The 27,380-nt window shown below is 42.0% G+C and overlaps 1 protein-coding gene and 1 pseudogene across 1 annotated transcript; both read right to left on the reverse strand.

Annotated features, from left to right (window-relative positions):
• Nucleotides 1-27,380, reverse strand: part of LOC134328691 (NACHT, LRR and PYD domains-containing protein 3-like) — a 1,194,473-nt pseudogene that overhangs the window by 1,092,726 nt on the left and 74,367 nt on the right.
• On the reverse strand, nucleotides 2,688-26,999 carry jam2a (junctional adhesion molecule 2a). Its single transcript, XM_063010459.1, has 11 exons — nucleotides 26,615-26,999; nucleotides 17,847-17,912; nucleotides 17,630-17,740; nucleotides 17,398-17,547; nucleotides 15,897-16,084; nucleotides 13,405-13,507; nucleotides 13,206-13,313; nucleotides 13,079-13,091; nucleotides 11,190-11,261; nucleotides 10,844-10,877; nucleotides 2,688-2,726 (listed from the first exon to the last, which is right to left on the reverse strand). Exons 1-11 carry the CDS (start codon nucleotides 26,661-26,663, stop codon nucleotides 2,688-2,690), a joined length of 933 nt encoding a protein of 310 aa, XP_062866529.1. The 5' UTR covers nucleotides 26,664-26,999.

The following is a 27,380-nucleotide window of genomic DNA, read 5'->3' on the forward strand; positions in this document are numbered from 1 at the left end:
GTACAGGTAAAAATACACATTTTAAACAGCCTTAATTACAAACATCACACTAATGGATGATTCCACTCTGGGGAACGTCTACTAGAACGCTAGATTCTTGGCTTGGCTCGGCCGCTCTCGTGTTTACATACAGAGAACAGTCTGATAACTGTGAGAATTTGAATTCTGGAACTGGATAGTTGCAGGAATATAAAGGATGAACTGATATATGTCGTGAATGACTAGCTGCTTCGTGAGCAAGTTGGTCGGAAGCACAGTTTGCTGGAGGTTCTCGACTCGGACGTGACTCTTCCGGCCCTTTGTTCGAGAGGTTTCGATGGAAGCCGGATACCCAGGAGTTCTGCTTGTGTGCTGGACGGTGAGTGAACATAGTGACGACACAATGTACTGTACTACAGTAATACCTCGCATTACGTCATCATTTCGTCCCAAGACTCGCGACTAAGGTCGAGAAACGGCCTAGACAGCCTATAAACAACCCATAACGTAGCGAATACAATAACGTTCGGTAGTTCCAACATGTTTACTGTCTTTTTAATAAATTAATGCATTTAATTCATGTTTAATTACTTTAAATACTATTGATAATATAACATTCTTCATCAGTGGCGCTTTTTTAATAACGATTGTCAAAAGCAATTTTGAATAGACCACTGAAGTCGTGTCGTCGTTCTGTAGTCCACGCCGTGTTGTTACGCCCATATTTGGTAACCCGGGTCTAAGAGGAAATTTTAATGGGAAAAATGAACGGAGATTTCGCAAATTGCCTCTCTCGCATCCTGTAGTCGTAAAACATGTTCCAAAGCTGTTAGGTTTTGTTTAATGGAGATTCTTCTGTCTATTATCGCTGGATCCTCTGAATTACGAAGTCGTTAAAGAGTCAAACTATGAATATTGCTACATGTAAGCTAATGCTACTGCGCACGGAAATGACGTCACTAGACTGGAAGCCTCTTAGATTTGTTTTTTTATAAGCCTCTTAAATAAGCGCACGAAGCGGCGCGATTCACAGTGGAGTGATATTCACAAGTTTTACTTCATATTTTTAGTAGCTAGCTACATTAAAGTAGAAAGCGAGGACGGTCGGGTGTCACGCCTTCGGTTGTACTCGACAAACGCGGGCCGCTCGTTCCGTCGATTCGATCGGTGTAGTTCGGCGACGTCTGATCGATGCGCAGTAGCGTTAGCTTTCGTGTAGCGTTATTAGTATTACGACCCTTTAAAAACCTCGTAATTCAGAGGATCCGGTGATGTACAGTTCGTTATTCCTGTAGGAAATCGGGCTTAGACCCGGGTCTCCAAATATGGGCATAACGAGGACTACAGAATGACGCACGACTTCAGTGCTCTATAAACTGTTATGAACCTGTTATTTTATATTTTTTTTTTGCATTTTTAAGCTTTTTACATTTTTTTTATTTTAACTACTTTTTAATTTGTATGTAAATTTGCATTTTTGTATTGTGTTTAGATGATTATATATATATATATATAATGTAAAGTTGCATGAACTGACCTTAGTTACATTTAATTTTTTAATCGAATTCCCTATTTTTATTATTATTAAAAAATAAACAACCGTAAAGTCTACAATAGTCGAAACGACGGTCCCACAACTTTCACTAACGTTATGTAAAAGTTCTCTTAATGTTATGAGCGAACGTTCTCACAATAACGTCAGTAGAACGTTCTATAAACGTTACGTGACCTTGATAAAAAAAAAAAATCTGTTCGAAGTGTAACGTTATATGAACGTTTTCATAACTTTAAAAGAACGTTCTGAGAACATCGAGAAAACAAAAATAACGTTGAAGGAACGTTCCAATAAAACGTTCATACAACCATAAGGGAACGTTCAGAAGACATTATTTTGAACGTTCTTAGAACGTTCCAAGACCACGTTCGCAGAACGTTAAATTATGGTTGCAGATTAGGTTTAGGTAACGTTCTATGAACGCTTTCGTAACTTTTAAAAACGTTTTAAGAACGTCAAGAAAACTGGACAAAATAACGTTGAGGGAACATTCCAGTGTAACGTTCCCTCAACCGAAATGGAACGTTATTCTGTTAGCTGGGTTAATGCAGGTATTACTGTGTTTAGCGTTATATTTTTGCACATGCGCAAAACACCTTGGAACGCCAAGTCACGTGATTATGAAATAACGGCCGTCCTAGTAGTACCAGCTTAACGCTAGTTCGTTTATAGGTTTTGTAAATATTTGATGAATTAATGATTATCAAGCTTCAAACTTGCTTTTAATATAAGCAGAATAATCTTAAATAAGTGCTTAATTCTGCTAATGGGATCTTTTTTGCAAATAAATGTAAATAATAATATAAATAATAAGTGTGTGCTAGCTTTCCAGTACAGCTCCCTGATAAGGCACAGAAGGTTGTGTAAAAAATGCACTTTTTTTTTTTGGAAGTTCATCTACAGTAGTTTCTTTTGCCAGCGTGATTATTAGTGCCCACCAGAGGGCAGAAAAACCTCAAAACAATCAGTCACAGTGGGGCAGTAGTGAAATACAGTTTCTCAGGAGTTCCACTTGGCATCAAGATACTGTCTGTTGGAAGGTCGAAGGCTCTCCGTAAGGACTCTCCATGAGAGACGGTCCGTCCCGTTTGGCTTTTAATCCAGTGTCCAGTGCGATGGTGAGCGCCGCGTCGCTCGGGTCCGGTTTGGCTTCTCAGAGCATGAAGGATTGGGTGTGTTTGAAGTCCTGAGCCTGCGGGAGATAAACGACGTTCAAATGTTAGGCCCCACATTTCAGTAGTAAAGTCCGTTTACCGATAAAAATCACGATACATGATGGAATACATACAAGTCCGGGGGAGTAAATAGGGTCTACACTCACTGTCCATTTCATCAGCTCTACTTACCATATAGAAGCACTTTGTAGTTCTACAATTACTGCCTGTAGTCCATCTGTTTCATGCTGTTTTTTAATGGTCAGGACCGCCACAGAGCAGGTATTATTTAGGTGGTGGATCGTTCTCAGTGGTGTGTTAGTTAGTGTGTGTTGTGCTGGTATGAGTGGATCAGAGTTTTCAAACCCCTCACTGTCACTGCTGGACTGAAAATAGTCCACCAACCAAAAATATCCAGCCAACAGCGTCCTGTGACCACCGATGAAGGTCTAGAAGACGACCGATTCAAACAGCAGCGATAGATGAGATGAGCGATCGTCCCTGACTTTACATCTACAAGGTGGGAGCGTCTAATAGAGTGAACAGTGAGTGGACACTCATACCAGCACAACACACACTAACACACCAGCACCATGTCAGTGTCACTGCAGTGCTGAGAATCATCCACCATCTAAATAATACCTGCTCTGTAGTGGTCCTGTGGGGGTCCTGACCATTCAAGAACAGAGTAAAAGCAGGTTTAAAAAGTATGTAGAGAAACAGATGGACTACAGTCAGTAATTGTAGAACTGAATCAAAATGACCCAAAAAATCAGACATAAAGACGATGCATAAAGGAGTGAAGACGATTCGGAGAGTTGCCCTCCTACGCTACTCTTGCTGGCACCTCAACCGTACAGCAGAAGTCGTATGTGCAGCAAGAATTAGGACAAACCCTGACTGACATGCCAATTGTGTCTGTTAGGCACATGGTAAGGCTGGTAGCACTTCTCAAATTTGAATTCGGGATCTTAAATGTTCTCCAGCTCCATCTCCACTGGCGAGCGTCCCATTAATAATCGTGTCTGTTCTTTATTATGACAGTTTAATACTAATAATAAGTGTGTGTTCTTGGATACATTTATGCCGGAAGAGTGACGTGTTATTATCAGTTATATAACTTATGAACTATTTTTTTTTGACATTTACAGAAAGGTTAGGAATCGGTCATTACAGGCGTTTAGCTCGTCTCTTCATGCGTGAAGCCCCACCATATAATGTGGATCCAATGATGTCCAATGTATGAAAATTCAGCATCATGGTTCGTCCTTTGGTCCATTTATTTTTTTATAAATACACACACACCTACACAGACAAACACCTACACACAGACACACACACACCTACACATATATACACAGACACACACACACCTACACATATATACACAGACACACCTACACACACACCTACACACACACACACCTACACACAGACACACACACACACCTACACATATATACACAGACACACCTACACACACACCTACACACACACACACCTACACACACCTACACACAGACACACACACACCTACACATATATACACAGACACACCTACACACACACCTACACACACACACACCTACACACACCTACACACAGACACACACACACCTACACATATATACACAGACACACCTACACACACACCTACACACACACACACCTACACACACCTACACACAGACACACACACACCTACACATATATACACAGACACACCTACACACACCTACACACAGACACACACACACACCTACACACAGACACACACACACCTACACATATATACACAGACACACCTACACACACACCTACACACAGACACACACACACCTACACACAGACACACACACCTACACACAGAAACACACACCTACACAGACACACACACACACCTACACAGACACACACACCTACACACAGACACACACACACACCTACACACAGACACACACACACACACACACCTACACACAGACACACACACACCTACACATATATACACACACACACCTACACATATATACACAGACACACACACCTACACAGACACAGACACACACACACCTACACATATATACACAGACACACACACACACACACACACACACACCTACAGACAGACACACACACACCTACACACACACACACCTACACATATATACACAGACACACACAGACACACACCTACACACAGACACACACACACCTACACATATATACACAGACACACACACAGACACACACACCTACACACAGACACACACACACCTACACATATATACACAGACACACACACAGACACACACACACACACACCTACACACAGACACACACCTACACACAGACACACACACACACACACCTACACACAGACACACACACCTACACATATATACACACACACACACACCTACACACAGACACACACACACCTACACATATATACACAGACACACACACACCTACACAGACACACACACCTACACACAGACACACACACACCTACACATATATACACAGACACACACACCTACACAGACACACACACACCTACACATATATACACACACACACCTACACATATATACACAGACACACACACCTACACAGACACACACACCTACACACAGACACACACACACACCTACACATATATACACAGACACACACACACCTACACACAGACACACACACACCTACACATATATACACACACACACACACACCTACACAGACACACACACCTACACACAGACACACACACACCTACACATATATACACAGACACACACACACCTACACAGACACACACACACCTACACATATATACACACACACCTACACACAGACACACACACACCTACACATATATACACAGACACACACACACCTACACAGACACACACCTACACACAGACACACACACACCTACACATATATACACAGACACACACACAGACACACACACACCTACACACAGACACACACACACCTACACACAGACACACACACCTACACACAGACACACACACAGACACACACACCTACACACAGACACACACACACCTACACACAGACACACACACACCTACACACAGACACACACACCTACACACAGACACACACATATACCCCTACACAGACACACACACACCTACACACATACACCTACACACAGACACACACATATACACCTACACACAGACACACACATATACACCTACACACAGACACACACACACCTACACATATATACACACACACACACACCTACACACAGACACACACCTACACACAGACACACACACACCTACACATATATACACAGACACACACACACCTACACAGACACACACACCTACACACAGACACACACACACCTACACATATATACACAGACACACACACACCTACACACAGACACACACACACCTACACACACACACCTACACACAGACACACACACACCTACACACAGACACACACACACCTACACACAGACACACACACCTACACACAGACACACACATATACCCCTACACAGACACACACACACCTACACACAGACACACACACACCTACACACAGACACACACACCTACACACAGACACACACATATACACCTACACACAGACACACACACACCTACACACAGACACCTACACACAGACACACACATATACACCTACACACAGACACACACACACCTACACACAGACACACACATATACACCTACACACAGACACACACATATACACCTACACACAGACACACACACACACCTACACATATATACACACACACACACACCTACACACAGACACACACACACACACACACACACCTACACACACACACCTACACACAGACACACACACACCTACACACAGACACACACACACCTACACACAGACACACACACCTACACACAGACACACACATATACCCCTACACAGACACACACACACCTACACACAGACACACACACACCTACACACAGACACACACACCTACACACAGACACACACATATACACCTACACACAGACACACACACACCTACACACAGACACCTACACACAGACACACACATATACACCTACACACAGACACACACACACCTACACACAGACACACACATATACACCTACACACAGACACACACATATACACCTACACACAGACACACACACACACCTACACATATATACACACACACACACACCTACACACAGACACACACACACACACACACACACCTACACACATATACACCTACACACAGACACACACACCTACACACAGACACAGACACACACACACCTACACACAGACACACACATATACACCTACACACAGACACACACACCTACACACAGACACACACACACCTACACATATATACACAGACACACACACACCTACACATATACAGTGTATCACAAAAGTGAGTACACCCCTCACATTTCTGCAGATATTTAAGTATATCTTTTCATGGGACAACACTGACAAAATGACACTTTGACACAATGAAAAGTAGTCTGTGTGCAGCTTATATAACAGTGTAAATTTATTCTTCCCTCAAAATAACTCAATATACAGCCATTAATGTCTAAACCACCGGCAACAAAAGTGAGTACACCCCTAAGAGACTACACCCCTAAATGTCCAAATTGAGCACTGCTTGTCATTTTCCCTGCAAAATGTCATGTGATTTGTTAGTGTTACTAGGTCTCAGGTGTGCATAGGGAGCAGGTGTGTTCAATTTAGTAGTACAGCTCTCACACTCTCTCATACTGGTCACTTGAAGTTCCAACATGGCACCTCATGGCAAAGAACTCTCTGAGGATCTTAAAAGACGAATTGTTGTGCTACATGAAGATGGCCAAGGCTACAAGAAGATTGCCAACACCCTGAAACTGAGCTGCAGCACAGTGGCCAAGATCATCCAGCGTTTTAAAAGAGCAGGGTCCACTCAGAACAGACCTCGCGTTGGTCGTCCAAAGAAGCTGAGTGCACGTGCTCAGCGTCACATCCAACTGCTGTCTTTGAAAGATAGGCGCAGGAGTGCTGTCAGCATTGCTGCAGAGATTGAAAAGGTGGGGGGTCAGCCTGTCAGTGCTCAGACCATACGCCGCACACTACATCAAATTGGTCTGCATGGCTGTCACCCCAGAAGGAAGCCTCTTCTGAAGTCTCTACACAAGAAAGCCCCCAAACAGTTTGCTGAAGACATGTCAACAAAGGACATGGATTACTGGAACCATGTCCTATGGTCTGATGGGACCAAGATTAATTTGTTTGGTTCAGATGGTCTCAAGCATGTGTGGCGGCAATCAGGTGAGGAGTACAAAGATAAGTGTGTCATGCCTACAGTCAAGCATGGTGGTGGGAATGCCATGGTCTGGGGCTGCATGAGTTCAGCAGGTGTTGGGGAGTTACATTTCATTGAGGGACACATGAACTCCAATATGTACTGTGAAATACTGAAGCAGAGCATGATCCCCTCCCTCCGGAAACTGGGTCGCAGGGCAGTGTTCCAGCATGATAATGACCCCAAACACACCTCTAAGACGACCACTGCTTTATTGAAGAGGCTGAGGGTAAAGGTGATGGACTGGCCAAGCATGTCTCCAGACCTAAACCCAATAGAACATCTTTGGGGCATCCTCAAGCGGAAGGTGGAGGAGCGCAAAGTCTCGAATATCCGCCAGCTCCGTGATGTCGTCATGGATGGAGGAGTGGAAAAGCATTCCAGTGGCAACCTGTGAAGCTCTGGTAAACTCCATGCCCAGGAGAGTTAAGGCAGTTCTGGGAAATAATGGTGGCCACACAAAATATTGACACTTCAGGAACTTTCACTAAGGGGTGTACTCACTTTTGTTGCCGGTGGTTTAGACATTAATGGCTGTATATTGAGTTATTTTGAGGGAAGAATAAATTTACACTGTTATATAAGCTGCACACAGACTACTTTTCATTGTGTCAAAGTGTCATTTTGTCAGTGTTGTCCCATGAAAAGATATAATAAAATATTTGCAGAAATGTGAGGGGTGTACTCACTTTTGTGATACACTGTATACAGACACACACACAGACACACACACACACACCTACACACAGACACACACACACACCTACACACACACACACACCTACACACAGACACACACATATACACCTACACACAGACACACACACCTACACACAGACACACACACACCTACACATATACACTCCTGATCAAAATCTTAAGACCAGTTAAAAAATTGCAAGAATTTGCATTTTGCACTATTGGATCTTAAGAAGGTTCTAAGTAGAGCTTCACAATGCTAAAAGAAGAAATGGGTGCAAGAAATAAAAACTTTTAAAGCAGCCAATTTTTTGAAAACTGCATTTACACTCAAACATGCTTTTTTCAGCTGATCAAAAGTTTAAGACCACAGCCTTTAAAAGCCAAAATCTGTGCAGAAATTTGGATTCCATGTCATTTTCTGTCAAGTATTTACACTGTCAAGACCTCCTGATGGCAAAAGCAAAAAAGCTCACTGACTTTGAACGCGGTAGGATGCTTAAGCAAGGCCTAAGCTGCATAAGCAAGGCCTCTCACAACGTGCCATTGCTGCGGAGGTTGGATGCAGTAAGACAGTCATTTTGCATTTTTTAAAAGATCCTGAGGGTTATGGAACAAAAAAGTCAAGTGGTAGACCCAAAAAAATTTCACCAGCGCTGAGCCGCAGGATCCGATTGGCTGTCCGTCAAGACACGGAACGATCCTCGACCCAAATTAAGGCCATTACTGGTGCTGACTGCAGCTCAATAACCATCAGACGGCATTTGCGAGGGAAGGGCTTCAGAAACAAAAAACGTCTTTAAAGGCCACGTCTCCTTCAACGCCACAAAATTGCCCGTTTAGACTTTGCAAGGGAGCACCAAACATGGGACATTGAAAGGTGAAAGAAAGTTGTATTCTCTGATGAGAAAAAATTTAACCTTGACGGTCCTGATGGCTTCCAACGTTACTGGCATGACAAGGAGATCCCACCTGAGATGTTTTCTACGCGGCACAGTGGGGGGGCGCCATCATGATTTGGGGTGCTTTTTCCTTCAATGGAACAATGGAGCTTCAGGTTGTGCAGGGGCATCAAACAGCAGCTGGCTTTGTGGAGATGTTGCAGCGGGCATCCCTCATGACTGAGGGCCCTCGTCTGTGTGGTAACGACTGGGTTTTTCAACAGGACAATGCTGTAGTTCACAATGCCCGCCTGACAAAGGACTTCTTCCAGGAGAATAACGTCATTCTTTTGGACCATCCTGCGCGTTCCCCTGATCTAAATCCGATTGTGAACATTTGGGGATGGATGACAAGGGAAGTTTACAAAAATGGACATCAGTTCCAGACAGTGGATGCCCTTCGTGAAGCCATCTTCAACACTTGGAGCAACGTTCCCACTAGCCTCCTGAAAACACTTGCATCAAGCATGCCTAAACGATTGTTTGAAGTGATCAACAAGCATGGTGGAGCTACTCATTACTGAGTCCTTTTTTGACACTTTGATTTCTGTTTTGAGGGGGTTTTCGGGTTTTTTGGAGCTATGGTCTTAAACTTTTGATCAGCTGATGAACAGCCTATTTCAGTTAAATTGTTGTTTTCAATAAATTCCCTGCTCAAAAGTTTTTGTCTCTTGCACCCATTTCTTCTTTTAGCATTGTGAAGCTCTACTTAGAACCTTCTTAAGATCCAATAGTGCAAAATGCAAATTCTTGCAATTTTTTAACTGGTCTTAAGATTTTGATCAGGAGTGTACACACAGACACACACACCTACACACAGACACACACACACCTACACATATATACACAGACACACACACACACACACACATGGACACATTTTCATATAACAGGATGAGCATTAATATAGTCGCCCGTGTGTCGTTCTGTCCACTATCTTTTAGTGGAAATGGACTTGAATAGATGAGTGGTGGACCAATCTGGACCAATCCCCAGATCTTGGACCAATCAGAATGGCCCCTTGTTTATGCTGTAAATCTCATATTGCACCAAATCCAGTAGGATGTCCGACAAACTAACGGTCAGGTGTCTACATACTTGTGTTGTATTGACAAAACGGGCAAAACTTACACTTTGTGAAGCAGGACCATAGCCAGCGTGGGGACTGTGTAAAAAAAACATAGCACGGTTAGCTTTAGATGCCTTTGTATTGTCTGGCTACAGAAATAAACAACACACACTTAGATCTCTGACTAGACGGTAACCCTGTGTCTCTGTCTGCTGTTTCTCAGTGTCCTGTCTTTGGTGTCCCTCTACCTCCATCTCTGACCGGTACAGGCTGACCAGGACAGGCTGACCTAAGACTCATGATCGATCGTTCCCAATCGGTTTTGGTGTAAAAATGGACCTGACTACACGTTCATGCCCTCGTTCATCCTTCCACGTCTTAATATTTTAGTCACTCTCTCTGACTCACATGTCCTCTGTTCTGTTGAGGTTCTGGCTGCTGATGTGAGCCACGCCGTGACACTGTGCGATCCAGAATGACCTGCAACGAGGGGTCGGGGAGGGAGGGGGACAGGTCAGAGGTAGCGGCGGGAGGCAACAGCACACTGCGTCATGCTCGGGCGGAAACCAGTGGGGGCACGGAATGGGTCGATTAGCCAGCGCATGCGCATGGAGAATGCTAATTATTCGTGTGATGGCGATCGGACGTGTCGTTATTTACCGTCACTCACATGCAAGGGTTTGATACCTGTTAGGAGAACAAGACATCCCATAATTTCAGTCCATGTAGATGTCCAGATGTATTCATTTATGTCATTGATTATGACATCACAATCAGGACGTATTGAATTATGTCATTGATTATGACATCACAGTTACAGTGTGTTAAATTATGCCACTGATTATGACATAACAATTACGACTCACTGAATTATCGCAGTTATGACATATTGAATTATGTAATTGATTATGACATCACAGTTACGACAAACTGAATTATGTAATTGATTATGACATCACAATCAGGACGTATTGAATTATGTCATTGATTATGACATCACAGTTAGGACGTATTGAATTATGTAATTGATTATGACATCACCATTAGGACATATTGAAGTATGTCATTGATTATGATAACACCATTACGACGTATTCAATTATGTCATTGATTATGACATCACCATTACAGTGCATTTTTACTAGGTAAAAAATTAAGTAAATGATTATGACATCACAATTACAGTGCAATGATTATGACAGTACAATTATTATGACAATTACAGTGTATTGAATTGTCACTGATTGTGACATCACAGTTATGTCTTACTGAATTATGTAATTGCCTATGACATCACAACAAACTGAATCACTGTCATTGATTATGACATCGCAATTACGATGTATTAAATTATGTAATTGATTATGACATCACCATGACAGTGCATTGAATTATGTCAATGATTATGACATCACAATTACAGTGTATTGAATTGTCATAGATTATGACATCCCAGTTATGACTTACTGAATTATGTCATTGATTATGACATCACAATTACTACTTTTAGAATTATATAATTGATTATGACATCACAATTACTAGGTAAAAAATTAAGTAATTGAATATGACATCACAATTACAGCGTACTGAATTACGTCATTGATTATGACATCACAGTTATGACATATTGAATTATGTCATTGATTATGACATCACAATTACTAGGTAAAAAATTAAGTAATTGATTATGACATCACAATTACAGCGCATTGAATGACGTCATTGATTATGACATCACAATTACAGTGTAGTGAATTATGTCATTGATTATGACATCACAATTATGACTTATTGAATTATGTCATTGATTATGACATCACAATTACAAAAAAAAGACAGAACGAGTAGAGCTTGTTGGACAACCCATTCCAAAAGCATGGGTATGACTATGGTAGCAGTGACTTAGCATGGTAGTATGGCAATGACTCTTTTGGCAAGGCTTTCCATAAGGTTTGCCTCTGTGCCTGTGGGAATTTATGCCTATTCAGTTGAAAGAACACTAATCATGAGGTCAGGCAGCCACGTTGAACAAGCCGGCCTCACTCGCACCGCAGTCAGCGTTCCAAATCATCCCAGCGCTTTTTGATCTGTGCACCGGGGCAGTCGTTCTCAGCAAGTGCACCTTTCTGGCCGCCCGGAAACTTCAGACGCCGATGCGGTCTAAACCGGTCTCCCTACGTCTACTGGGGGTTAGAAACTTGCTCGATGACCCTTAACACGACAGAACGCACTCGACAATCCACACACACATGCACCCATCGTAGGCAGATCACTAAATGAGCTCATGGTCTTACCTCCCCCGGTGTCCTGGCGTAGAGACATAAAGATGGGACACAAGAAGACAAAACAAAACAGATGGCAGCTGGTCAGAACATTTGCAGACGTTGGTCTTACTGATAAAGTTTAGCGATTTTGACTCACGGTTAAAGTAGCCCTGCCGGTGGGCATAACAAGCGCCGAGAGTACACAGTGAAACGATCAGGCACACCACCACTATAGCCGCTACGATGGCCGAGAGGTTGAGGTCATCTGCGAGGTGGAGAGAGGACAAGGTCAGGAAGAGTAGGGGAACACCAACATCAACAGCGACTGGACGATCTCGATCAGGTTTAACACTCACCGATGTTCATGTGATTTCCTACGCATCTCTTCGGCTGGCCCACGCCGTTCCTGGCCTCGCAGTAGTACTGTCCCGCGTCGGCTTTCGTAATGGTTTGGAATGTCTGTCCGAGAAAGGAAGGACAGATATTTACCATTTTTGACCTTTCAGAGGTTCTGGTCTGCATACCAGACTTGGCACTGTTACTGTATACGTTTGGTGCAGCCCTTCTGCGTCTGTCCTTGTGACCAGCACTAAGAGCGCACTGAGAGGTCAAGAGGGCGTCCCGATAGCTAGACCTCTTCCTCGGATTCTGTTCGATCAGTCGCCTGACTGGCCGAGGGCGGCGCCGAGATCCAGACCCTGGATCTCCAGATCTGGTCAGTAGCTGACTAGCACGTTCGTTCGAAATGTCAGGGTCGGGTCAAGACGTCAGTGTTCATTTAGCGTGATTACTCCCGTCTGTCGAGCCCCATCCATCACCGAGGCTCTGTGAGAATAAGCGCAGCAGCTCAACCGGAATAGGAATCCCTGCAGGGTGTTCACCACGGAACTAGAGCACTAGCGCTTCGACTGGAGAACAAGTCGCTAGGAAAGTACGACTCGATCTGGGAACCCGTTGAACACCTCCAAGTCAGCCGTGAACTGAAACGAATCTCGCAGCTAATAAATCATCATTTATACTCGGTGTTGAAACGGCCTCTTCTGAGGCAAGAACTCAAGAGCTTCCTGGACACAGGCTAACTTTATGACGGGTTCCGCCCGCTGTGCCAGCTGCAATGATATCCGTCTGCAGAGCCACATGGGCGCGGCTTTTATGCATTTTCAACTCCGGCTAGAAACAGATCTGTTGTATTTTACTGAGGTACAGGAAAACCGAGAGGTGATTGGCATATGGGAGCGACCTTGTGGCATCATATTTGATTCACCTATTTCGAAAGTGGTCTTTGATTATGATATCACAGTTAGGACGTATTGAATTGTGTCATTGATTGTGACATCACAAAGACGTCATTTTAAATTATGTCACTGATTATGACATCACAATTACGATGTGCTGAATTATGTCATTGATTGTGACATCACAAAGACGTCATTTTAAATTATGTCACTGATTATGACATCACGATTACGATGTGTTGAATTATGTCATTGATTGTGACATCACAAAGACGTCATTTTAAATTATGTCACTGATTATGACATCACGATTACGATGTGTTGAATTATGTCATTGATTGTGACATCACAAAGACGTCATTTTAAATTATGTCACTGATTATGACATCACAATTACGATGTGTTGCATTATGTCATTGATTGTGACATCACGATCATGACATCGAATTATGTGATTAATTATGACATCACAGTTAGGACGTATTGAATTAGGTCATTGATTGTGACATCACAAATACGTCATTTTAAATTATGTCACTGATTATGACATCACGATTACGATGTGTTGAATTATGTCATTGATTGTGACATCACAAAGACGTCATTTTAAATTATGTCACTGATTATGACATCACAATTACGATGTGTTGAATTATGCTATTGATTATGACATCATGATCATGACGTATCGAATGATGTGATTAATTATGACATCACAGCTAGGACGTATTGAATTATGTAGTTGATTGTGACATCACAAATATGTCATTTTAAATTACGTCACTGATTATGACATCACGATCACGATGTGTTGAATTATGTCATTGTGACATCACAAATACGTCATTTTAAATTATGTCAGTTTATGACATCACAATTACGATGTGTTGAATGATGTCATTGATTGTGACATCACAAATATGTCATTTTAAATTATGTCACTAATTATGACATCACAATTACGACGTGTTGAATTATGCTATTGATTATGACATCACGATCATGACGTATCGAATGATGTGATTAATTATGACATCACAGTTAGGACATATTCATTTATGTGTTTGATTATGACATCACAATTACTGTGTATTGAATTGTGTCATCAGATATGACATCACAATTAGGACATATCGAATTGTGTCACTGATTACGACGTCACTGTTACGACGTGTCGAATTATGTCATTGATTATGACATCACAGTTAGGACGTATTGAGTTATGTGTTTGATTATGACATCATAATGAAGCAGCTAATAAATCATCATTTATACTCCGTGTTGAAACGGCCTCTTCTGAGGCAAGAACTCAAGAACTCCTGGAGACGGGCTTTGTTATGGCTAACCTTATGACAGGTTCCGCCCTCTGTGCCAGCTGCAATGATATCCGTCCGCAGAGCCACATGGTCGTGACTGTCGTGTGTTTTCAACTCTGGTCAGAAACGGAACTGGGGGGCGATAGTGAGCCCAGAGGGGGAACCTGTTGCATCTTGTGGCGTCATATTTGATTCACCCATCTCAAAAGGTCAACAGACGGGGACTACCAACGAGAAACACTGAGCCAGTGGACGATCTGTTGTGTAGCACTGGCTGAAAGAAGAACGTGGTCTCACCAGGATGCCGGTGTCCCTGTTGACCATGTAAGTGGCGTTGGCATGGTGTGCGGGTTTTAGCTGCTTCTTGTCTTTGTACCAGGTGTAGACAGCGGGCGGGATGCTGTACTGGTCCTGACAGCGCAGCACCACCGTCGAGCCCGTCAGCGCCGAGCCTGGGACCTCGCAGTACGGGGTGTGTGGAGGTACTGAAACAAGAGAGGGAAAGAATCAATTTTGTGATCGCGTTTCCGACGTCAGGCAATCATAACTATACAGACAACCGATACCGCAAGTGAGATTCGAACCCTTGATTCTCAGATCTCAGCAGTAGTGGGGTAGCGTACTCTACCGCCGTGCCGCCCGAGCACCCGATTTCGCGTTTAGATTCGGAGGTCTGTGCTTTTATGCTCCGCCCACAGGGTTACGGGGGACTGGGATTCTGGGACTGGTTTGCGTTCGTCTTGAGCGATCTATGGATCCTTGGCCAAATGTACGGCCGAGATTATTTGGACACCTGACGTCTACGTGATCCTTCCGGCTAGAGCAAGAGCCACTCTGCTACTCTTCTGTGTGTGGGAATTTGTGCCAATTCAGCCAAAAGACCGTTCGTATATCTGAAGAAAGCCTCAATTGATGTTGGTTCAACTGATTTATTACAGTAGGTGTGTCCCAATACTTTTGTCCATATGGTGTATATACATGTATAATCAGGCATAACATTATGACCACCTCCTTGTTTCAACACTTCTACACTCACTGTCCATTTTATCAGCTCCACTTACCACATAGAAGCACTTTGTAGTTCTACAATTACTGACTGTAGTCAATCTGTTTCTCTACATACTTTTTGAACCTGCCTTCACCCTGTTCTTCAATGGTCAGGACCCCCACAGGACCACCACAGAGCAGGTATTATTTAGGTGGTGGATCATTATCAGCGCTGCACTGACACTGACATGGTGCTGGTGTGTTAGTGTGTGTTGTGCTGGTGTCCACTCACTGTCCACTCTATCAGACACTCCTACCTTGTCGGTCCACCTTGTAGATGTAAAGTCAGAGACGATCGCTCATCTCATCTGTCGCTGCTGTTTGAGTCGGTCATCTCCTAGACCTTCATCGGCGGTCACAGGACGCTGCCCACGGGGCGCTGTCGGCTGGATGTTTTTGTTTGGTGGACTATTCTCAGTCCAGCAGTGACCGTGAGGTGTCAACACACATACCAGCACAACACACACTAACACACCAGCACCATGTCAGTGTCAGTGCAGTGCTGAGAATCATCCACCACTTAAATAATACCTGCTCTGTGGTGGTCCTGTGGGGGGTCCTGACCATTGAAGAACAGCATGAAAGGGGGTAACAAAGCATGCAGAGAAATAGATAGACTACAGTCAGTAATTGTAGAACTAATAAATTCTGATCAAATGGACAGTGAGTGTAGAAACAAGGAGGTGGTTTTAATGTTATGGCTGATCGGTGTAATAATACATGCAGTAGAAGCGAGGATAAAGCCTCCTACCCAACACGGTGAGAGTGATGTTGGTCTCCCCGAGCTTGACCGAGTCATCGGAGGCGCTGACCTCGCAGCGATATTCCCCCGCGTCCTTCAGCGTCACCCTCCGCAGCGTCACCGTCGCGCCCTCGATCTTGGCGCGTCCATGGAAAGGCCCTGCAAAACAAAGCGCAATTAAACGAGGTCGAACTTTTTGGATCGGCTTTTAGAGTCAGTAGAGGTCAGGAACGCCGGTCACCTGTGAAGTTCCCCCGAAAGTAGACGAAGGAGACCTCCTTGTCTTTCTTCTTCCACTCGATGCGAGGGTTTTGATCTCTCTCCGTCTTGAACTCGCAGGACAGGAGAGCGTCTGGAACGAAACGTGAGAGTTCCCGAACGTTGTGGTCACGTCTCAAAGACAGCGGGGTAGGTAGAGGTGCGTAAGGGTGACTCTTGTCCTGCTGGACTTTGCTCACCTGAGTATTCCTGCGCTTCGACTCTCGGCCTGGACGTGCTCACCGTGACGGAAGTGACCGGAACGCCTGATGGGAAGATCGTCCACAGAGTCATTTTCAAGTAATTGAGTAAATTGGTTTGACGTGGATGAAGAGAGCACCAGAATATACACTGTGTGGACAGAAGTCTTGGGACACACCTCATCATCACTGAGCTAGGCTGAGATAGTCTGCCTCTATAAACGTTTGTGAAAGAAATGGTGGTCCTAAAGAGCTCACTGAAAGGAGGTCACCGATGCAACAAGTAAAGTCAGTTCACTTGACACTAAAATTACAGAACGGGGTCGTAAAGTGCACCAAGTATCAGATGGACAGGCGTAAAGCATGCCACCACTGGACACTACAGGAGAACTCGTTCTGTGGGGTAAAGAATCCCTGCGAAGTAGTCTGATGGACAAGTCTGGGTTTGGTGAATGCCAGGAGTTGCCAGGAGAACGTTACCTGCCTGACTGTGCTATCTGTAAAGTGTGGTGGAGGAGGTATGGGGTCATTTTCAGGGGTCAGCCTAGACCCCTTAGTTCCAGTGTTCCAGTGGGTGGGTGACTCTGGTGTGGAAGAACTTGCCTGACCCAGAGTCAAGAGAGTCCTGCCTTGACCTCAACCCTATTAAACACCTTTGAGATAAACTTGGTCTTAAGTGCAGTATTGGTGTTGAACTTTGACCCGTCCTTGCTTGTAAAGAACTGTGCCTTTGAGTAACCCTGTTGTCCTGATCAGAGGTCAGTGGGTCCAAGACTCTTCAGACAGAGACTGGAGGTGCAGTTTGAACCCAGATGCTTAGAACCCTGTACCCATGTGGCATCCACACTACCTCACATCTTAAATCTGCCACTCTGTCCATGTCTTGGTTCCACCCCTAGTTCCAGAGTTCCAGTAAGCAAGTAATGTCCATAAAGGCATGGATGGGTGACTTTGTTGTGGAAGAACTTGCCTGACCCAGAGTAAAGAGAGTCCTGCCTTGACCTCTAACCCATCCTTGACCCATCCTTGCTTGTAAAGAACTGTACCTTTGCTCCTCATAGCCAATTACTTTGAGGAACCTTGTTGTCCTGATCTGAGGTCAGTGGGTCCAAGGTGGGTGAAACATCCCAAGACTCTTCAGATAGTGACCGGAGGTGCAGTTTGAACCCAGATGCTTAGAACCCTCAGGTCTTAAATCTGCCACTCTTTCCATGCCTTGGTTCCACCCCTAGTTCCAGAGTTCCAGTACACAAAGTAAGGTCCATAAAGGCACAGATGGGTGAGTTTGGTGTGGAAGAACTTGCCTGACCCAGAGTCAAGAGAGTCCTGCCTTGACCTCAACTCTATCGAACACCTTTGCCGTATTGGTGTTGAACTTTGCCCCGTCCTTGCTTGTAAAGAACTGTGTCTTTGAGTAACCCTGTTGTCCTGATCAGAGGTCAGTGGGTCCAAGGTGGGTGAAACATCCCATGACTCTTCAGACAGTGACCGGAGGTGCAGTTTGAACCCAGATGCTTAAAACCCTCAGGTCTTAAATCTGCCACTTTGTCCAGGCCTTGGTTCCACCCCTAGTTCCAGAGTTCCAGTGCACAAAGTAAGGTCCATAAGGGCACGGATGGGTGACTTTGGTGTGGAAGAACTTGCCTGATCCAGAGTCAAGAGAGTCCTGCCTTGACCTCAACCCTATCAAACACCTCTGGGATGAACTAGGTCTTAAGTGCAGTATTGGTGTTGAACTTTGACCCATCCTTGCTTGTAAACAACTGTGCCTTTGAGTAACCCTGTTGTCCTGATCAGAGGTAAGTTGGTCCAAGACTCTTCAGACAGTGACTGGAGGTGCAGTTTGAACCCAGATGCTTAAAACCCTCAGGTCTTAAATCTGCCACTTTGTCCAGGCCTTGGTTCCACCCCTAGTTCCAGAGTTCCAGTACACAAAGTAAGGTCCATAAAGGCACAGATGGGTGAGTTTGTTGTGGAAGAACTTGCCTGACCCAGAATCAAGAGAGTCCTGCCTTGACCTCAACTTTATCGAACACCTTTGCCGTATTGGTGTTGAACTTTGACCTGTCCTTGCTTGTAAAGAACTGTGCCTTTGAGTAACCCTGTTGTCCTGATCAGAGGTCAGTGGGTCCAAGACTCTTCAGACAGAGACTGGAGGCGCAGTTTGAACCCAGATGCCTAGAACCCTGTACCCATGTGGCATCCACACTACCTCACGTTGTCTTAAATCTGCCACTCTGTCCATGCCTTGGTTCCACCCCTAGTTCCAGTGTTCCAGTGCACAAAGTAAGGTCCATAAAGGCACAGATGGGTGAGTTTGGTGTGGAAGAACTTGCCTGACACAGAATCAAGAGAGTCCTGCCTTGACCTCAACCCTATCAAACACCTTTGGGATGAACTAGGTCTTAAGTGCAGTATTGGTGTTGAACTTTGACCCGTCCTTGCTTGTAAAGAACTGTGCCTTTGCTCCTCATAGCCAATTACTTTGAGGAACCTTGTTGTCCTGATCAGAGGTCAGTGGGTCCAAGACTCTTTAGAGAGTGACTGGAGGTGCAGTTTGAACCCAGATGCTTAGAACCCTCAGTCCATGTCTTGGTTCCACCCCTAGTTCCAGAGTTCCAGTACACAAAGTAAGGTCCATAAGGGCATGGATGGGTGACTTTGGTGTGGAAGAACTTGCCTGACCCAGAGTCAAGAGAGTCCTGCCTTGACCTCAACCCTATCGAACACCGAAGTGCAGTATTGGTGTTGAACTTTGACCCGTCCTTGCTTGTAAAGAACTGTACCTTTGCTCCTCATAGCCAATTACTTTGAGGAACCTTGATGTCCTGATCTGAGGTCAGTGGGTCCAAGGTGGGTGAAACATCCCAAGACTGTTCGTATAGTGACCGGAGGTACAGTTTGAACCCAGATGCTTAGAACCATCAGTCCATGTCTTGGTTCCACCCCTAGTTCCAGAGTTCCAGTGCACAAATTAAGGTCCATAAAGGCACGGATGGGTGACTTTTGTGTGGAAGAACTTGCCTGACTCAGAATCAAGAGAGTCCTGCCTTGACCTCAACCCTATCAAACACCTTTGGGATGAACTAGGTCTTAAGTGCAGTATTGGTGTTGAACTTTGACCCGTCCTTGCTTGTAAAGAACTGTACCTTTGAGTAACCCTGTTGTCCTGATCAGAGGTCAGTGGGTCCAAGACTCTTCAGACAGAGACTGGAGGCGCAGTTGAACCCAGATGCCTAGAACCCTGTACCCATGTGGCATCCACACTACCTCACGTCTAAAATCTGCCACTCTGTCCATGTCTTGGTTCCACCCCTAGTTTGCTATACTTGAAATGAGAGTTGCCAGGTCCTGCTGAAAGAGGTAACTGGGTTCCAGACGAGGCTATGTTTCTATTCAGACATCAGGGCTATAATTAACAAACAAAGCTAACCTTTCTAAAGGGAAGTCGACGTCTGACTTCCGGTCAGGAACAGGAAACGGGTGCGGCCCTTCCTTGATTGGTGCTCGCATCACAGCCATTGTTCGCCGTCCTGTTCCTAGACGGAACCCGTTAACAAACCGAAACCACGTCATCGCATCATCGAGTCGCCATTATTCATTCACCCCTTGTTTATTACTTTGCATCTCAGGGAACAAATGAGGCAATTCTGTCTACGTAGCCAAAAGTATTTGGACAGCCACTGTTCTGACAAGGCTTCTCACAAGACTTTCAGACAAGGTTCTCTAAAATATGACTAAATAAAAGAATAGTATCTATGATGGGATTAATGTAGCAACCGTAACTGAGAGTACATCCCCCCATCCCACTTCCCGTCTCAGAAAAGGAAATGAGCCACCAAAACAAAATCACTAGTTCTAGACACAAGCCTTCACCTTCAGTCTTCCACTTCCTGTTTTTCATCTGGTGCTTTTAACTCTTTGAAGGAAGATCAGTGGGAGTCGGTTGATTGATTGTCCAGTGTTTGTTGACGTTACAACAAGTGTAGACCACCTTATAGAATCTTCATGGTGTTCTCTGATGAACGCTGCCGATTGTTGCATACCATCAGTAATGCACCTCACGTATGATATATTTCCCAAACTTCATGTCTGTTTACCTCCGGATAGCATCTGCTACGCATCTAGATGCATCTCCCTTTCCCAGTGCTTGACTTTTGGTTCTGTTGGGGTGCTCCCTTACCCAGTAGTTAACTCTCACTATCCTGTATTTGTGTTCAGGAATTGGAAATGGGCTCCAAATTAGCCTTGATTAGCTTAAAATCCCGGGGCATTAGTGACTTGATGATTTAGAGTGAATTCATTCCTTCATTCCCCGAATTTTGCACGCTGAACTACCATTGTATAAAAGATGCCATATAAATAAAGACTATTATTATTATCATTATTATCATTGTTATTACTGTTATTATTAAAATAAACATTTTTATGATTATAGATATTATTATTATTATCAATTATCATTCTTCTTCTTCTTATTATTATTACTATTATATTATTATAGTTTTATTATTATATTATTATTTGTATTATATTTTTATTATCATTATATTATTATTATCAATTATCATTCTTCTTCTTATTATTTTTTTATTATCATTATATTTTTTTATCATTATATTATTATTATTATCATCACTATTATTATTATTATTATTATTATCACTATAATTACTATTATTAGAAGTATTATTATTATTACTATTACTATTTTTATTATTATTATTGTTGTTGTTGTTATTATTACTGTTATTATTAGTGTTATTATTATTATTATTTTTATTTTTTTTATTATTATTATTGTTATTTTTAATTATTATTATTGTTATTATTATTTTTTAATTATTTTTATTCTTATTATTCTTATTTTTTATTATTTTTATTCTTATTCTTATTATTATTATTACCATTATTATTATTACTATTATTGTTGTTATTATTAATATTATTATTATTGTTGTTGTTGTTGTTGTTATTATTAATATTATTATTATTATTACTGTTATTATTAGTATTTTTATTATTATTACTATTATTATTATTTTATTATGATCATTATTATTATTATTATTATGATCATTATTATTATTATTAGTAGTAGTAGTAGTATTATTGTTATCATCTTCCCCCCCCCCCCCCCCCCCCCCAAGACTCGTGTTGTAACAGGTGAGGGCCGGACACACGCTGCGTCCACTTCGAAGGCCGCCGTCCACAGGAGATTAGCGAGCGGTAAGCACGAGTGGGACGCGCCGTTCACACTTCCTCCCAACGTCCCTAAGCAAACTGCAGCGACCCACTCGCTAACACGGCCACACACACACACACACACACACACACACACACACACACACACACCTACACACACACACACACACACACACACCTGTCACACCGAGTCATCCAGAGTCAGACAAGCTTCCTTTGTTGGAGCAAGACAGCAGCTCAAAACCACTTACGATGACGGGTGTGTGGGGGGAAGGGGGGGGGGAAGCTCCTTCATATACTCGAATACACACTGTGATAAGAAGAAGACGAATGTTTGTGGGTGCCATCGTGGTGGGGCAGGGTTTTCCAAATGGCTATTGCCTAACCGGGCGCCTACACGGACAACAACGGGAACGGCTAGTCCAGCGATAAAAAGGGCGGGACGTGGGGATTCCTCATAACTGCTGCGATCGCGACCTCTGTCGGCTCTCCGTGCGCTATACGGATCTCCGTGTGAACCTGATCATTGATCCTAAAGGTGGGTGTTAATAAGTACTGGGTGTTAAATAGAGCGTCCAAACCTGCCTGGGTCAGGATGTGGAGGTTGGGCGAGGGGCGACTCCCGCTAAAACGTATGTATACACGTACTGTCTGTTATCGCTCCCTCTGCTTAAGTGACTGGACAGGTGGTTTTCAGTATGTTTGTGTGTGAGAGAGCGAGAGAGAGAGAGAGAGAAAGTGAGAGAGAACAAAGCCTCTCTGTGCGAGTGCAGTTCTGCATTTGTCATAAGCAACAGCTGGCTCGGGCGGGTCACTCTGGCACCGAGCGCCCCGCCTTCACACGCCACCCGTTTCCTTCTCCTGTCGTATATGGTGCGCTATACGGACACAAGTATTGGGACACTTAGTCTCATGTGTTCCAGGCACAACAGTTTAGGGAAGGTCCTGCACCCCTGAGCACAGTCCCTTCAAGTCTGTAGGACCTAAAGTCGGGTTACGACATGATTAAACCATCTGGACTTTATTTAAGCAGTTTTTGTTTGATATATAAACAAAAAAGCTGCTCAAAAAACCTCAGATAGATCATTAAAACCTGCAGCTGATTTATTTTTTTCCTCCTGTGATGTAACCGCGTGTGCTCGTTTTTTCCCCCTCACCGCTCTATTGGTGCTGCAATAATAAGACTGGAGTTCAAGGGTGGTGTTGTACCATAAATGTCAGTTCCTCTCCCAGTGACGTCCATTTATCTATTTATCCATTTATTTATTTATTTATTTATTTATTATGTATTATTTATTTATTATGTATTATTTATTTATTTAGTATTTATTATTTATTTAGTTATTATTTATTTAGTTATTATTTCCTTATTAACTTATTTATTATTTATTTAGTTATTATTTGTTATTTATTTAGTAATTATTTATTTGTATTTATTTATTATTTATTTAGTTATTATTTATTTAGAAACAGGTGAATAGTATCCGGGTAGATGCCCGGCTGGCCGATAGCACCACAGGGTTTGAACCACAGAGGTGCTATCGGTCGGTCATTATTTTTTTAGTTATTATTTATTTAATTATTATTTATTTATTATTTATTTCTTTTTATTTATTATATATTTATTCATTTATGTATTTATTATTTATTTATTCATTTATTTATTAACTTATTTATTATTTATTTATTTATAACTTATTTATTTATTATTTATTTATTTATTATTTATTTATAATTTATTTATTTATTATTATTATTTATTTTGTTATTATTTATTTATTTAATCCCACTGATCTGTTACACAGGAAATTCCTAGTCCAGAAAAAAATGGGAGTGAAAGCGATTTCCTTTCACTGCGGATACGTGGAGTGGAAGCGATTATTTGTCCCGGTTTGTTTGGAAGCTTGGGTCAAGGGCCTCGCTCGAGGGCCCAACAGCAGCTACTGATCTAACGGGTCCACCAATCGTTTTTTTCCATTAATCTTATTACACACACACACACACACACACACACACACACTCTGTGTGGTACAGTCCGGTCTGGTCTGGTCCAGTCTCGTCCGGTCCTATTCCGGCACCTAACAGTGTTTTAGTCTAGGCTGCACCCATATATGGACATGGTAGCTCCAGTAAATAGGTGTCCAGGGTTTTCTCGGTTGTACCTGACCCACCGAGACCCTGACCAGGGTGAAGCTGGTAGTAAAAAAGTGCACAAGTTTCCATCAACCGTTTTCCTGGTCAGGGTCATGGTGGGCGAATAGTATCCGGGTAGACGCCCGGCTGGCCGATAGCACTGCAGGGTTCGAACCACAGAGGCGGTATCGACCGGTCGGGTGTCTGACGTCCGAGGAAAGGGGGAGGTGGCCGTAACAGCCTGGCCGTTGGGAGGTCGCACCCACTGCGACCCTGACCAGGATAAAGCGGTTGATGAAAATGAAATTCGTGATGGTAACATGCGTTCAGGGTACAGTGCCAAAATAATAATAATAATAATAACAACAGTAATTTAAATAATAATAATAATAACAACAGTAATTTAAATAATAATAATAACAGTAATTTAAATAATAATAATAATAACAACAGTAATTTAAATAATAATAATAACAGTAATTTAAATAATAATAATAATAACAACAGTAATTTAAATAATAATAATAACAGTAATTTAAATAATAATAATAATAATAACAGTAATTTAAATAATAATAATAATAACAACAGTAATTTAAATAATAATAATAATAACAGTAATTTAAATAATAATAATAACAACAGTAATTTAAATAATAATAATAATAATAACAGTAATTTAAATAATAATAATAACAACAGTAATTTAAATAATAATAATAATAATAACAGTAATTTAAATAATAATAATAATAATAATAATAATAATAAAAATAATAATTATAATAATAAAAAAATAACAATAATAATAATAATAATAATAATAATAACAGTAATTAAAAAAATAATAATAAAAAATAATTTTCCTATTTATTTGTTTATAAATTTTTGCTACCTTTTTTACCCTGGTCAGGGTTGCAGTGGTTATGTCCTCTTTACAAACTTCACTATAATAATAATAATTATTATTATTATTGTTGTTGTTGTTGTTACCATTATTAATATTATTATTATTATTATTATTCACCCTGGTCAGGGTCGCGGTGGTTATGTCCTCTTTACAAACTATTATTATTATTGTAATTATTATTATTATTCACCATGTTCAGGGTCGCGGTGGGTCCGGTGGGCAACCGCAAAACCCTGGACGCAGGGCAAAAACGCACCTCAAAAGTCTGTGACAAGCAGAAGGAATGTAAACAAGGTAGTTTGTCCAGATGTGTAAATGAAATTCTGACTATTAATAAATAAATAACTTAATAAATAAAACACACACACACACACACACACACACAGGTATTGGTTTGGTGAAGAACTAAGTGATCGATTGGTCTTCAGTGGTCATTAATAGGTTAATATTTGCTGCAATAACAGTACTGACCGTAAATGAACTGAAGAAAGAAGAAGCTGATGAATCAGGTTTTACTCACCCTGCAATAACAACGTAAAAAGTGCCAGCAGCACCGCGACTTTGTCCATTTTATCCTTAATTATCTCTGATCAGCTGGAAAAAAAGTCCGTCAGGCACAGAAACAATGAATCCAGCAGCCTAGAAGACAAGAGCAGCTCCGGGTGTTGGGGTTCGGATCCTCTGTGACCTGCTGCTCGGACTCCGCTGTGTGTTCTGAGCGGCGGCTGAAGCGTCGCTGCTTCATAACCATCAGACGCGCTTCTGTACGGGACCCCAAAAGGGTCAGAAGAGCTGAAGTTCAGTCATCCACCGTCTTCATTCATCTCCTGATCTCAGGATCACAAGAGCAAAACTCTCACTGACTGAATGTTTTCACACATTCGTTTTACTTCTGACTGTCAGGGCGGCCGATACCAGAAGAATGAACCGTTAATAATAATAATAATAGTAATATAATAATAACAATAATAATAATAATAATAATAATGATAATAATAATAATAACAATAATAATAATAGTAATATAATAATAACAATAATAATAATAATAACAACAATAATAATAACAATAATAATAATAGTAATATAATAATAACAATAATATAACAATGATAATAATAATAATGATAATAATAATAATATAATAACAATAATATAACAATGATAATAATAATAACAATAATAATAATAATAACAACAATAATAATAACAATAATAATAATAGTAATATAATAATAACAATAATATAACAATGATAATAATAATGATAATAATAATAATGATAA

Source organism: Trichomycterus rosablanca, chromosome 15 (assembly GCF_030014385.1).
Source record: "Trichomycterus rosablanca isolate fTriRos1 chromosome 15, fTriRos1.hap1, whole genome shotgun sequence".
Lineage (NCBI taxonomy): Eukaryota > Metazoa > Chordata > Actinopteri > Siluriformes > Trichomycteridae > Trichomycterus > Trichomycterus rosablanca.

What these genes read in the sequence shown, in the direction of transcription:
- jam2a (XM_063010459.1), bottom strand. Translation starts at nt 26,663, where the DNA reads ATGGACAAAGTCGCGGTGCTGCTGGCACTTTTTACGTTGTTATTGCAG. An exon ending in CTTTCGGGGGAACTTCACAG is followed by an intron (nt 17,548 to 17,629) that starts GTGACCGGCGTT and finishes TTTGTTTTGCAG; the next exon opens with GGCCTTTCCATGGACGCGCC. An exon ending in CTCAACAGAACAGAGGACAT is followed by an intron (nt 10,878 to 11,189) that starts GTGAGTCAGAGA and finishes TTTTTTACACAG; the next exon opens with TCCCCACGCTGGCTATGGTC.